General features: G+C 36.9%; 1 protein-coding gene across 1 annotated transcript in view; it reads left to right on the top strand.

Moving 5' to 3' along the window:
- Positions 1 to 15,730, top strand: part of LOC105219255 (diencephalon/mesencephalon homeobox protein 1-A) — a 207,364-nt gene that overhangs the window by 136,823 nt on the left and 54,811 nt on the right. Inside the window, exon 3 of the mRNA XM_054230992.1 lies at positions 9,233 to 9,441. Coding sequence (XP_054086967.1) covers positions 9,233 to 9,441 — 209 coding nt within the window. The remainder of the gene's footprint in view (positions 1 to 9,232; positions 9,442 to 15,730) is intronic.

Here is a 15,730-nt window from a genome sequence, read left to right as displayed (position 1 = left end):
AAAGTCTCGTAGAAGCTCTGGCTCTATAAATATGACTTATACTCCTTGAGAGAGATATGTAATAGAATTCAGTATTGGTGCCGACTTTAGGAGGCCCCCCATAGTAGGGGTAAATGCTTAATAATTTGGATATTAACCTAATTATGTTTCAACTTTCCCAGTCATCGATTGATAAATATTCTTGTCCTCCCTGACTATCGAAGCTTCATTTTGAACTCGACAGTGTTTGTCAACTTTATTTTGTTGAGTCTCAACTGAAATTAGTTTGCAGTGTCCTCCATATACTGGCTTTGTATTTCGGCGATTATCCATGTGAGTTTATTCACTCGTATTCAAATCATTCAGAGAAGTATTCAAATATAATTATTGCCGAAAGCAGCCTCTGCGCTATCTTTGAAATTTGATCTCGAACTACTCGTACGAAATGATTCGTGAAATAATTTGTAAGTCACTGCTGCAGCTTTACTGAATCTAAGAAGATCCGAAAGACATCAACTACCTCCTCGCTTTATACTCGTATGTCCATCGACTTCACAAAATTAAGACTTTAAAGTGAACTGAGAGGTTAGGATATTGTCATCATAATGCTAATTCCAATCTATGTGATCTTACCGATTGACCGACGTGACGCTTCACAGAACTCGAATATCAAATTGAGCTAATATATATTGAAGTAAGTCAATGATGAGTGAATTATGTTAGATTCGAAGGCTGATTCTTGAGTTTGATTTCATAAAACGCCTAATATAAAAGCCAGATAGTTCACTGCGTTCGTCGAGGTTATGCTTATAATGATGTTTCGACGTCAGTCTGGCGAAGGTTAGACAACGGACCTCCAATCACCAGCTTGCGTTTGACAAATTCCTTAGTCCCATCGAATCGAGATAGTGTTGAGACTGCATTCGTATGATTGAAATCTCATCTGAAACCAATGCAGCAGCTCGCCTACCTTTGTCGCTTCCACTCTGACATTATTTTGTTAGAATTGTTATCGCTTCTATCAACCTAAGGTCGCTTATGGCATAGGTGATACCCAAATATGATTGGTATCCATTCAGCAGTGTCAAGTACGCATTCGTATGATTGCGGGTAGATGAGCCTTGCTGAGATAGAGCAATTCGGAGGACCTCTTATAGCATTTTCACACAGCCAAATTAATTGATCAATCAAAATTTTTATTGAGAAACCCTTTTTTGCCTTATATTCTGCCGTCTACTCGATAACCGGTCAGCTGTTATACATTTTTGTTTTTTCATAAGAAGTTGGTACGATTCATCAGCTGTTTAATATTTTTAGCAGCGACATCTACCGTAGCTTTTTTTATCAAAAAATGTAGCCAATCGCAGAAAAAGAATGTATATCGTACGTCTTTGTTGCAGATTTGCATTTGATTTTCAAGTCGATTAAAATTCAATTAAAAATTAATGTAGATTGTTATTTTGTATGGTAAATCGATCATAATAAGCGTTTTAATCGTGCAGAGGCCGGTTAAATTTTCAATTAGATATGAGCATACCGTCATAGAACTCATCGATAGTTCTAACGGCGAACAACACCCACTATAGTCACCTAATAGACGTAACTGGAAGACTACCACTCGGTGAATTGTTAGATCTTGAACAGGTAGCTTAAATTTTTTTTCCGGACTGCAGTTCCTAAATGGTCGTCAACAGTTTTGCAACAAAAAATTGTCAAAGGTCTACGGATATTGTCGTGTATAGTACCACCCTAACATCCGTTAATTTCCAAATACTAAATGCACTTCAAAAATATTTTTACGAGGTAATTTTGCGCTAGCGCCTGAAAGCTTGCTTGCATGCTCTTTGCACAGCTTTGCAAGCACGCCGCATGGTGGCATGTGTCAAAATGGCGTGCATACTCGTGCATTTTTCATGCACTTTTGAGCAAATTAGATTTCCTAATTAAATTGCCAACACAAAATAAGAAGAAAAAACACAAAAATAATAGCGACAACGGTACGTTGTGTGTACATTAGTTGAGTAGAGTAGAAGCAGGGAAAAACGGGTGCAAAAGTATAGTTAAAAGCGCAAAAGAAATGTGTCAGCATAAAAGCGGTTGTATGACGTACGTATATGTATAATGAAAGGCAGGAAGTATTGTGGGTTGGTGTGAATTTTTTCGTGTGTGTGTGTATATATATACCTTGTGGGTGCGTGGTTTTAATATGCTTTGACACTACACTGCATTTATGACCTTTATACGTCAATTTTTGCTAAGCAATCCTTGTGGAATGTTTATATATGTATATAAAGGGGTTTTCAATAGGAGCACAACAAAAAACGGTTTGGAATATCAATGAAATTATTTATTCCTATGAAAGTACATATATTCGATGCCATTATGGATAGGGCGCGACCGAAGCGGCCAATTGACTGGGTCATATCGTGAGACAACACGTTCACAAAACTTGTTTTTCAATAAATCGATTGTGACATTGGCTCTTTGGCTTGTGGCGTCGTCCTTTTGCCCAAGTCCATGCCATCGAAGTCAAAAATATTTGGTTATCATTGAGCGGTAGCGATTCCCATACACGAAAACGTGCCGCTCTTGATCATCAGGGAAGAGGTACGGCCCAATGACGCCGTCGGCCCATAAACCGCGCCCACAAACCATAATTTTCTCGGATTGCAATGGTGACTCAGGGAGTACGTGTGGATTCGTGCCTGGCAAATAACGCATATTTTGCTTATTGACGAAGCCATTCAGCCAGACATGAACCTCATCACTGAATATGATTTTTCGATGAAAATCCGTATCAATTTCAATTTGTTGCTCAGCCCAATTCATAAACATACGACAATTCTGGTGGTCAAGCGGCTTCAGTTTTTGCGACAATTTGATCTTTTAACACTTTGAGCCCCGCATGCCCACTGGTCTTTTTTTTTTTTGCACCTGACGAAGGGTTGTGCTTTAGTTGACAAGCTGGGACCAAAATTTGTTAATTAGTTTTATTGATTTTTTGGGATTGAGGTGACTTTGTGATATTTATTTTTGATAAATCGAATGCATTTTTGTTGTTTTTTTCCTGAAATTAATTTTTCTTACCTAAATTTGATTCACTATTTTTTGGGCTTTGGCAGAATTGGCAAATTACAAAGTCCAATTCAAAAAGGCTTACATCCTGGGACCGAACAAATTTTATTTCAGTGGAAAATGTCGGTACATGAAACTCGACGTATGACCACGGGTGGTCACGATGTCCCATAGTTAAAATCCACCAATGCCCACGGGTGGTCACATTGCCCCAAATCGTCAAAACATTAATGTCCAGCGGTGGAGCACACGGGGCTCAAAGTGTTAAGGATGTAGGCCAAGATCTCTTCGCAAAATTCGAAACTCCGACGTCACATTGATGCCCAACACTCGAGAACGATGTGTGAGAAACTGATGGTCTTCCTCAATTGATGCGCTACTGGCAGTAATGTTCTTGCCTCACTGGCACGGGCACATTTTGTATTGTGACTGTGGATTTATTTTTCAATAGACACTCAATTGTTAATCTATCAGGACGATTATGACGACCATAAATTGGACGTAGCGCTCTTAAAATTCGATGAAATGGCAAACCTTACTGAAGAGAAATGTCAAAAGATCGGGAAAAATCTACTTTTGTAGCGTCCCTTTTGAAAAATCCTTTATATAACTGTATGTAGGTGTTTGTATATATGTATATATGTTTGTGTCACGCTTTGCATCTACTTTCTTGCTACTGAGTGGCAACGTTAAGTTGTATTGCCATTTTGACAGCTTTGACATGGCGAAAAACACACACATATTTGCATATACAGACTAAGCGCTTATTTTAGCTAAACAACAACAACAGCAATATGCATATTCACTTGCCTCTTTTCGCCAGCTGTCATGACAAGTGGCATATATGTATATATATATATATATAACATATATGTATGTGTGTTGTTGTTGCTGTGCATTTGCGCATTTTAGTGCCGCATGGTCTGCGCAAAATTTCCAACAACACATCCATTTATATACTACTACTCATACATTTACGCTTGCCTGAGCTGCTTAAAGTAATTAACTAGGAAAATTTTAATTGCTAATATGTGCAGTTGTGGGCGTGTGCGCACATATATGTATACACAGATATGCGGATTTTGTATGGCAGTATCTGAGTTGAGCTCGTTAGCCGGCTTGTGGCTTTCCGCTACTTTGTGAGACTGTATGAACTCAGTGTTATAATTTTTCACAATCACACAGTCATACATATACCAACCAACACATATATACAACAACAATAAAAAGTAATATTAAAATGTGTCGCTTGTTGGCTTATGTGTATAGTATATGTATATATGATGTGTGTTGTTAATGTAAATTAACTTGTTTTATTTAAAATTGTTAATTAGAGGAATATTCATATTATTACACACATACGCACGGCAACCTACAAACTCATGCATACATTTGTATATTTTTCACTCGCCTTATGCGCTTTTTGCACTTTTTTTCACATGCAACCGTGCATTGCAGTTGTTGTATTTCATGTCGTGTGCAACTCTGTGTTTGTGTATGCATTTTAATTAGAGGAAATAAATATTGAAATAATAAGGCTTTGTGCTTTTTCTTATTCTCTTTTTTATATGAAAATGTGTGTGTGAAATATTTCAAAGCGTGCAAAAAGTCTGTGGTACAAAGGATATATACTAATTGTATGAGAAAAAATCAGCAAATAAGTTGGGGAAAAGTGAAAAAATAATGGATTTTTTGTATAGAAACAAAACCTTTATGGTTATTTGGCCACATTTGCTTCATAATGAAAAGATAAACAGCTCTTTGATCACTACAAAGGCAGTACTAACCACATAGGATTGTCTTCTATAAAGGCCTAAAGCGAATTTTCTTCAAGAAAAACTTGACATTATTCAGTTTTGATGACCACTTGGGATTTAGTGGGATAATTTGTTCGATCAGAGTACATATAGAAGTTAGTGATGAGCGATATTTCACTACTGGTGATTTTTTCACTGTGATTGAAAAATCACATATAGCAACTGCGATCAATTTTTGTAAATAGCAGTGATTTACCATCGCAATGGCAGTTCTATAATTTGAGTTCAATCACAGTACATATAGGAGTAATTCTAATTCGATCAATAGCTATCACAGTTCAGTACGAAAAGCAATCACTGTTCAGTAGCAATAGAAGTTCGAAAAGTAACAATCACAGTACGAAGGTAGCAATCACTGTTCAGTGGCAATAGAAGTTCGAAAAGTAGCAATCAAAGTTCTGTAGCAATAGCAGTTCGAAAAGTAGCAAGCACAGTACGAAGGTAGCAATCACTGTTCAGTGGCAATAGAAGTTCGAAAAGTAGCAATCACTGTTCAGTAGCAATAGCAGTTCGAAAAGTAGCAATTACTGTTCAGAAGCAATCACAGTTCAGTAGCAATAGCAGTTCGAAAAGTAGCAATCACTGTTCAGTAGCAATAGCAGTTCGAAAAGTAGCAATTACTGTTCAGAAGCAATCACAGTTCAGTGGCAATAGAAGTTCGAAAAGTAGCAAGCACAGTACGAAGGTAGCAATCACAGTTCAGTGGCAATAGAAGTTCGAAAAGTAGCAAGCACAGTACGAAGGTAGCAATCACTGTTCAGTGGCAATAGAAGTTCGAAAAGTAGCAATCACAGTTCAGTAGCAATAGCAGTTCGAAAAGTAGCAATCACTGTTCAGTAGCAATAGCAGTTCGAAAAGTAGCAATTACTGTTCAGAAGCAATCACAGTTCAGTGGCAATAGAAGTTCGAAAAGTAGCAAGCACAGTACGAAGGTAGCAATCACAGTTCAGTGGCAATAGAAGTTCGAAAAGTAGCAAGCACAGTACGAAGGTAGCAATCACTGTTCAGTGGCAATAGAAGTTCGAAAAGTAGCAATCACAGTTCAGTAGCAATAGCAGTTCGAAAAGTAGCAATCACTGTTCAGTAGCAATAGCAGTTCGAAAAGTAGCAATTACTGTTCAGAAGCAATCACAGTTCAGTAGCAATAGCAGTTCGAAAAGTAGCAATCACTGTTCAGTAGCAATAGCAGTTCGAAAAGTAGCAATTACTGTTCAGAAGCAATCACAGTTCAGTGGCAATAGAAGTTCGAAAAGTAGCAATCACAGTTCAGTAGCAATAACAGTTCAGTGATCACAGTAGCAATTATAGTTGCGATTTCGATAATTTTGGGTACGGTGATTACAAAAGCAGTTAATTGTACTCAAAATTTATTAATTAGTTAATTGTGATTACAAAAGCAAGTAAATTTTGGATATTGTTAAAATTAATAAAGCTGTTCAAAGCGCTCAGTTGAAAGCTGGAAACTTTGAATGCGTTTTTCTTAAAACTGTGTTTTTCTAAATTTCCTCCATAGTATCTCAAAAACGGTTTTCAGAATGTATTGAAATTTGTTGGGCGTACTTAGCTCATGTGAACGCATGGAACGCTCCATTATTATTCAAAAATTTCTAAAACTTCTATTCTACTGAAACTCCGGATTGGGCATGCAAACTCCGGACCTGCCATTTACGGCATTTTGTGTCCAGCTAATGTAGAACTCTGACTACTATAAAGCATTCAAGCGTATATACCCTACCTTATCATAGTTTATCCTAACGAAACCCGCTATGTGGTATCTTCATTAAATCAAAACGCAGTATTTATGTTTCTTTTTACATAAGAGGGTAGTGGCGATTTCAATTTGAGTGAAAAGTTTTCAACACTTCCTATTCCTTTCTGCTCCTAGCGAATATCGTAATCCAGGTTATGTTATCTTCTATGGTATGTACTACATAAGACCTAGAACTATCTCGTGAATTCCTTAAAAGCGGTTGAGTACGGAATATTAGATAAAGAAAGTCCAAGAAACTCATATTTATTATAGCCTGTCCTGTATACATAACCATATAGTCCTTGAGGCACAGCCCACACCGGATTAGTCAAGACGTCTCTTCTTGTCTGATACGACAACAGCCCCTAGCTTCATATGTGACAATCCACACCGAACAAGATGAGACAAAAACGCGTGTTCCCTTGGTGTGGGTTAGAGCAAAATACGTTTTTGTGTGTTATTAGTCCAAGACGTTTTTGACTAATCCGATGTGAGCCTAAGGATTTCAAAACAATATCTAAGTGTGTTAGTAAAGATTGATTAAGCTCCAACTTTACTTGTAATTTGAATAAAGTGATAGAAATTTTATTGAATGGCTGGGTGAAAGAAGATGAGGTAGAGACATCACGAATACTTGATATCTTTAAGTCTGATTCCTGAAGTGCTCGTGAGATCATGGGCGAAAATCGTTGGATCTAACACCATAGATATACAGGAAAGCTAGTGGTAATATAAATTAATTTTTTAAACAGATATGTGATGAGTTCAAGGGCTTCCTAGATACATGTGATTTGATTATGTGTCGATTTTCGGCCTCATACAGAACCGTTCATAGCAATGCAAGTTTGATCGCACACTTGGAGATCAGCCATAAAACCTAGCCTAAGAAAACCTCACCTTTGATATGGGGTAATGTAAAATAAACTATACTAAATGAAAGGCTCTTGTCTACAATATACTGTAGTCTCCTAACCTAAAAATAATTTGTTTTTCACTAATTCCACGAAAAGAAAAGAGTTTAAAAGTAATAACTAAAAGAATAACACAAACTAACTGTAAAGTCAACAAAGTCAACGTTAAGGGGTCGTTCATATTAAAACAACAGCAACAACAACAAAAAATTTAATAAAGAAAACACTAAGTGGTTGCAGTTCGTGCAAGATAAGTACACTCCATGCATGGGAACGTAATTCGATATGCAAAAGAATGCACTTGCAACAGTTGCAACACATGCAACATGGCGGCGTCTCGCGGACGGTATAAAACACACTTTATAGTGCACCCCCCACACATGGGCATACTTTACGTAGAAATCTTTTCGCTTGTTGTCTTTTTGCTCTTATTATATATTAAATTACAAATAAAACAAAAACTTAAAGTCTCGCCGAAGAAGATGCGTGCGTCAAAATAGCGTTGTGATTTGCGTTTTCCGGGTATTGGCGCAATATTAAGAGGTGCGCTGCTTCACCAACAACTACTTCAATTGACTAAATAGCATTTGCGGCAAATTACTGCTGACTTTTACTTGTAAGCATATATTTTTTCCTCAGCTATCATTGCAAAAGAGTTGCAGTGTTGCATGTTGGCCAAGTGCTGTTGCGCAAATTTTCAGCGCATAACGGTATTTATTTTTTTGGATTTTGTATGACAACTCTCTGGTGGTTTGTAGCTTGTAAAGTGGATATTAATTGTCAATGCGTTTCGATTTGACAACCGCATTGACAGCTCGTCGGCGGCTCCTTCGCTGCGTTTGCGTAAACTTCACCGGCAGAGTCTTCAAGAACTACACCTAATAAAATATATATATGATATGCATGTGTGTTTACGAAACTCTTTTTCTTCTGAGAATCTTCAAATGCTGTTTCATTTGAAAAACATCGCTTGAAAATGACGAGTTTTTGACAGCTCTGAGTGACATTTCAGGCGGCCACTTATAATGTTTATGCATTTAAAATGTACGTATGTGTCTTAAGTGGATATATTTTAGCTAAATATAGAGATATCTTACATATATCTTAATGCTTGATATGTTTCTAGAGCGTCCAAACAAAAAATAGTCTGAATTGCTTTAATGTGAGCTTACCTTCACTCTATGAAGTATTTCGCACAATAAACTAACTTCTGCAGTATGGACCTGCTCAAAATTCTCTAGAAAACTCTCTTAATAGGTTTTATAACTCGTCCCTAGCTCTCTCGGGATAGTAAATCATCTATTCTGAGAACCTCTCTCTCTGTGTTAATAGGTTTTATATTTGTTCCTAGCGCTCTTGAGTAAATAAATCGTATATTCTGCGAATCAGATAAAACCAGATCTCTGAGTAACGCAATTAAGGGTTTCTTAGTTATACTGGCTGCTTATTACAACCCTCTTTTGGACAAACTTAACTGAGTATAAATTATTTAAAAAATATGGGATGTTGTAGAATCTTCTGAAAAAATGGAGATTACCCAAATCTTCTTTATACTAGTTCTTCCTTGTTACTAAATAGTTAATATATTCTAATGATATTTTGTTAAATCCATAATTAATTTCTTATAATCTCTACTCCTTCATCGTCATATCTCTTTCACTATTTCTCGCTAAAATTATGGTTCTGTTTTCTCTTTTTAGGTCCTCTGTCAAGCAAGGATTTCACACTTGATGGTATAAATGGTTTTGGTGGCAAGAAAAAGAAGAAGAAACGTCGACATAGTCGTACGATATTCACTTCATATCAATTGGAAAAACTCGAAGAGGCCTTCAAAGAAGCACACTATCCAGATGTGTATGCTAGAGAAATGTTATCATTGAAAACCGAGTTACCTGAAGATCGGATACAGGTGAGTCGAAATTTGTTTTTATCTTTATGTATTGTATATAATGGGGTAATCTATATATTTGACTAAAGGGCTCTAAAAATATATATACATAGAACTTTTTCCTACCGGATACCTCCATTGAGCGGACATTTTTTAATGCACAAAATTAAATTTTTAAAACAAATGACCTTCTCTTAAGCGGACACCTCTTTTAGACGGACAAAGACTCGTTCCTCGGTGAGTGTACGTCCAAGAGAGATTTCACTGTACATATATATTTGATATATTATATTATTCATTGGAGACACCTTTATTGTTGTTATTTAACTTGGCGAATTTCTTGGAGTCGCCTTTATATAACTCGCGAGCTCTAATTTAAACAGGAATTTGGGGCATTTCTTAGTTTTTCGGAAGGTAATTCTCGGCAGTTAGTAAAACCTTCTATGCAATAACTAAACCACTTTTTTTCTGAACCCAAAACTGGTAGAGAAACAGAATTTCGAGATTTTACGTTTATTTAGGTGAAAATCTTCACAGTGTTAGTAAGGTGTTCATTAAAATACTTAAAGTTAATCCAAATCCCAAAACTTAGTATATATTCTATCGGAAATAATTTTGAATGGTTAACCAACGAGATTATCTTGTCTACGCATAATCAGCGTGTTGCCAGCAGAACTTCGGAGTTTAATTATAGAAGCTAAAAACTATTGAAACCACACCGACCTTGGTCCATGATACTTGTTTCAATGATTTTGTCGAAATTTTTAGTACTTATTGTAGGTTTGGTTTAGTCTAATAACGGGGTGGCAGCTGCTACGAAAATTTTTCGCTCCAAAATCGCTCTACCGTCAAATAAATACTCTCCACTCACTTCTTTTAACCACAAATGTACATAGAAAATATTCCTAAAAAACAAAATAAATAGAGATTCTTCATAATGAAGACTGGTAATTTAATACTTTTCGTGGTAAAAAAAATACAACTTAGACTAATTTGCTTGCAGAACAAAGAAAGCTTGTGCTCAAACCCAAGGAGACATTATGCGTGCATATATTTTGAATTTTATTCAGCAATTTTTTGTTTATAGGTGTGAATAGAATTCCTTTCGGTGGCACATCCCATTGTTCAACTTCATTTCAACAAATTTTTTTATTATTCATTTTTTGTATTTTTGTTTATCTGCTTCCAAATTCTTCCTTTACTTCCCTTCTATATGGCGTGCATTTTTTTGTTCGTCTTTTATTTTGTCACAAACCTTCGCGCGAATTTTGAAGCTTCGCTTGTTTGGATTTTTCATAGCTGATCTTTCACACCTCCTTTCGACATCCTGTGGCCATTGCAGCAATGCATTGTATATTCCAGTATATTTCTATAAAGATCATTGTCTGCATGCAGAAATTCGTGAATTTTTCGACTGCCCCTTAGCTATAGGCTCGCTAACACACCCCAATTCAGTTGGATATTTGCATTTGTTGTGATATTACGTTCCTGCAACGGTGCGCGCGGTTGGCTAAATAAAAGTGTGTGGCCTAATGGATGTGTTTCGAAGTGCAAATTCTGAGTGTTAATACATATATTAAATATCATGTCATAACAAAATATTGAAATTTTTAATTTTATGTTAAATATTTGGAATTCGAATTGATTTCCGAATTAACTAAGAAGCTGGGACGCGCTCTAGATACGGAAAGGATCTTCTGAAAGCCATTATTCTATAATATTATATTTTCCTTCATGATCGTAACTGAATAACTTCGAATCTTTCAAATAAACCCATAGAATCGATAAATTCCGTGTTTTCTTTAGAGCCTTCTATCTACTACAACTGTATCTATTTGAAATCAATCCGTAGAATCCTTCATGATCGTTATATTTTCTTTTGTAATCATAACTAAATAACTCCAAATCCGCAGATCAAATAAATTCCGTGTTTTCATCGAAGTTCGAAACTCATAGACATTTAATCACAGCATTTGTTTTCATACCGTAAGAACCCACGATCCATGAATTTAATTGGCTTCCTCCAGAACAACGACGAACTACTGTCACGAAAAAAAATTAAGTATTATGTACTTCTTTTAAGTTGGAATCTTCATCTGAAAGTGTAAGCTTGAATTCTCTGAACTTTCCATAAACTTGGAAATGTAAAAGTAGTCCGAGGATCTCATGTGTCGTCTTGACTGGTGTAGGCACCGCTGATACGCGCCATTCAATCTTGCTTTTGGCAGTTTGGCGCCAATTGGTACTACCAAGACAAGTCCTTATCTACATGGTCCTTCCATCAGAGTGGACGTCCGCCTCTTTCTCGGCCAGCACCAGCGGGTACTGCATCGAACACTTTCAAAGAGGATCTCATGTATATCATATACATTTAGTAAGATCACTTCAGTCTATCCAATCAATCTAAGTTCTTGATTAATTAAAGACCAACTCGAGATGCTAACGAAGTAATTTGATATAGTAAGTCGGTCTGAAGCTGTCTAAATTCAACGACATTGTCGTCTTTACATGCAGTTTAGTTAGTTTCGAGTGCGTAGATCGATTAAATTGCTGAGACTTCACAAGCTCCATTATGAAATGACCTTTCATTTAGCTCTTTGGATCATACAAATTATTCTTCGTACTACAACATCTAGAAGAAAGTGCGTCAGAAATAATTGTGTAAATCTGAGTCAAGAACTCTCTTCTTAGAAACAGGTCTGTTGTGAAAGCTAGCTAGATAAGAATCGATAAAATCAGGTATTTCCATCACGTTTAAGGACTTGACGTATTCTCGCTTTTCAAAGGTGGGCAAGCTCAATATTTTGCTATAGAGTATCCAAATGTCGGGGTTGCGGTAGTTTTTTTCATCAGATTTTTTTTAGAATTACATAAATAAATATTCCTGCTCTCGTTTAGGGGTGTGTACGGTAATTAAAGCCGTACTGACATGAGTATACTATACTCATGTACACACACCAGTTGCACATAACTACATTCAAGTAGTCGGTTAACAATGGGCACCACTGCAGACTTGCATAAAATATATATTTACAGCCATTTACATTCCATACAGTATGCCCTTACTCACTCTTGCAACGGTTATGCATAAAATTCCGCCCATTTTTAATAGGCAATTTCACAGCCATTGAAGCATCTTGAGCACATAACATATATCCGAGTTGCAGCCACTTAATGTGAGTGAGCAGGCATCGCAAAAGAATGAAAGAGAGAAGAAGAAAAAGGTGGAGTACCATACCCATGAAAAAGCGTATAAAACAAACGACACGGGAAGGAGCGTAATATTTTTGTGCCTTGTGCGCAGCAAATGGTTAATCAGTCTGTCAGCTATTTGGTCGCTTTTGTATACCTAATGAATTTTTCATATTGTTATGCAAAAACTCAGAAAAAAAATTAACTCATTATTTCATTAAGTGGACTCGTATAGGAGCTGTCAAAGCAGTAAAATGATTTTTTATAATTTTCTGTGAAATGTGGAAATTTAAAATTTGGTGTCTTAGCGGATTGGGCTCGAAAGTGAGGATTAAGCTGGGTTATGATTTAGGGTAGGAGACATAAACCAGTTCCAGAGATATCGGCACAGTCAAGTGGGTTCGAGATTCAAAATATATACAATATGTCCGAAGTATTGTCTTAAAACCATACTTCGATGAAAGAGTGAATCATGCTGGCTTGCAAGTTAAGAACAGCCGAGATGAACGTAAAATTCATAATATAATCGAATGAGCCCTAAACCTTATTGATATTTCGGTATATGCTTACAATTGTAGAGGCGAAGTCATTTTGAGGTTACTACCAGAAACCCCAAGTCGATAGCACTAATTGAACAAGGTAGTTCGTTGAATAATTAACCTCGAAATGTTATATAGCTCTACCTCTACCTCTATAGGAGACCTCCAAAGAGTTTCACCTCTGCATCTGGCAAGGAAATGATGAGGCCTACTTCGCTCTAACATTGATCATATTAGAAAGTCTGAAGAGGGTTAGTCCACAAAAGTCGTATAGAATCGAAGTAGGGAATTTCCACTATCTATCCGTAATGCGGATTTCAAGGCATTTATGCTCTAAATACACTGTCGGCACTTCATACGTTTGACGGTTCAACTTCGTGAGGGACTGTGATTCCTATAAATATGGATATCAATAAGCGAGAAACCTTTCCAATCAGGGACCATAACCTCGACGACCTGGAAAGTGTGTATATTTCCCTCGAATGTGTATGTGATTGGGCCGGTTATAGCCGAATCGATGAGAGCGCGCCACTCCCCTTTTTCCTTCGCAGATCGGCGCCAGTTGGAGATTCCAAGTGTAACCAAGTCGCTCTCGAAAACTTCCGAAAATTTTAATTGCTTCCCAGGCTTCAGAGAGTTATTCTTTCAGAGCTCCGGCTTCCTTAATCGTCAAGGCACATTACACTGCCTTATAAAGCCAAGCTTCATCTCTTTCCTACACTGACTAGCGCGCACATTGTTTGCGCAAACAATGTCTTCATTATTTAATTACGATGACGTGGCGTTTACTCGCACTACTGCTGTAGACTGGTCGAACGGTACTCAACATGGTTGCATTTATTAGGTTTTAAGTCGCAAGAAAGCGCAGTGGAAAGCGTATGAAAAATGCAAAAAAAAAAATAAATTGTCTGCGTTTGCGAATTTATAATTAAGCATTTTAATGGCTGACGCTTTCCGCTATGCACACTACCCCTCGCTAGGTTATGCCATTTACTAGCCCCGTGCGTGTGTGTGTATTTGCTCGCGTTCGCTGACAGGACATCAGAACGCGCGATTACCAGCCATAAATTGCAAAATTGCCACCCTTAAGGAATTTTCGAGTGGCGGTAGACGGCAGTGGGTAGTCAACTTCACGTTCAACTCATTCCACAAGCCCCTGTCATATATATGTACTCGCATATAGGTATGTATGTTAACTGCGCTGTTATGGCGTCGTCGTCGACTGTTCTCTGCTATAATTTGCCACTGAGATCCTGCGAGGATATGCGCATGCAGTCATATGTGTATGAGGATGTATAAGTTCGGAATGTTTGGCATTTGTATTGGCAGCGCTAATGATGTGCGACAGGCAAGTCAGCGGGTTTACTGAGAATTTATATGTGCTATGTTCCCATTAATGTTGTTGTAAGTGTATATGCCCGTAATATAAAGAGGTAGTTCGGATGCTTAATGATTATAGAAGATTTATTGAATCTCGTTCTACCCTCATATCCAGTTTACTTTAAGTAGTATACTTTGGAGAAAAGCTCGATGACAAAAATTGTTTGGAGTATCCAGCTCCAGTTTAATTGTAATTTTACGATTTTAATGTTAAAACTGCGAAGCTCTTTCATAACTTCAAAAAAATAAAAGGTTTTTTCGTTTTCATCTCAATAAAATAATATGGTCTGTGGTGTTATTGTTTATTCTCATTAATTTCTATAAACTATTTTCATCTTTACGATGGTTTCGAAGTTCGCTTCCCAACCAGTTCGATTCGGTCTTCTCATACTAAGTAAAGGTATCAATGGCAAAACTTTATAGTAGTTCCGGAGTACTGCTTATATCCATCGGTTATAACTTCAGCTACCACTTCATTTCCATAGCATTTCGGACCATAATGCCATTTAGATTGTCCCGCCAATCATATTCTCAAATTCTGTTAAGGACTACGGGTTGATTTCGGAAGTTCTCTAGCCAAAATTGGCATTTTGGTCTCTGCTATCATTTCATTCAGAAAGGTCGAGTATACCGTATTGGAATGTAATATAAATCGGTTAGAGCTTAAACTTGCGTTGATTTTCGATCTAGATTGATGTTTAGAACTATATCACCAATCGATTTCTTATATTTACTTTAGTCCTGCTCTAGTCTGCTTATATATGTAAGCTTCAGCAGTTCTCCGACCCAGAATTGGCAATCCACAACCATTTCACGTACTCCGTTTTGTCGAAATACTGGATAGCTTGTTCAAAATGCCGCCAAGAATGTTCCCATGTTTAAAATTGTTAACTTCGAAAGTTCTCTTTGCCACATTGCCATTTTGGACCCCGACACTATTTAATTTGAAAAGACAAAATAATAGATATCAAATTGGAATATAATATTAATCGGTTGAAACCTAAGCTATCTCTTAAACATGCTTGTATTTCCGGACTAGATAGGCTTTTGTAACTCCCCCGTCTATAATTTTCTCATTTTTAGTTTCGTACTCGAAATTTGTTCTTCATAGGTTCTTTAAACCTGCTTCGTTTTTTGGACTCGGTCACCATTCTTCCGTTCTTATTTCTGTCGGTTTACATATGAGTATGTACTTGAGT

Source organism: Zeugodacus cucurbitae, chromosome 5, assembly GCF_028554725.1.
Source record: "Zeugodacus cucurbitae isolate PBARC_wt_2022May chromosome 5, idZeuCucr1.2, whole genome shotgun sequence".
Taxonomy (NCBI): Eukaryota; Metazoa; Arthropoda; class Insecta; order Diptera; family Tephritidae; genus Zeugodacus; species Zeugodacus cucurbitae.
The sequence above is the reverse complement of the archived record's forward strand: the minus strand, read 5'-3'. Positions and strand labels throughout refer to the sequence as shown.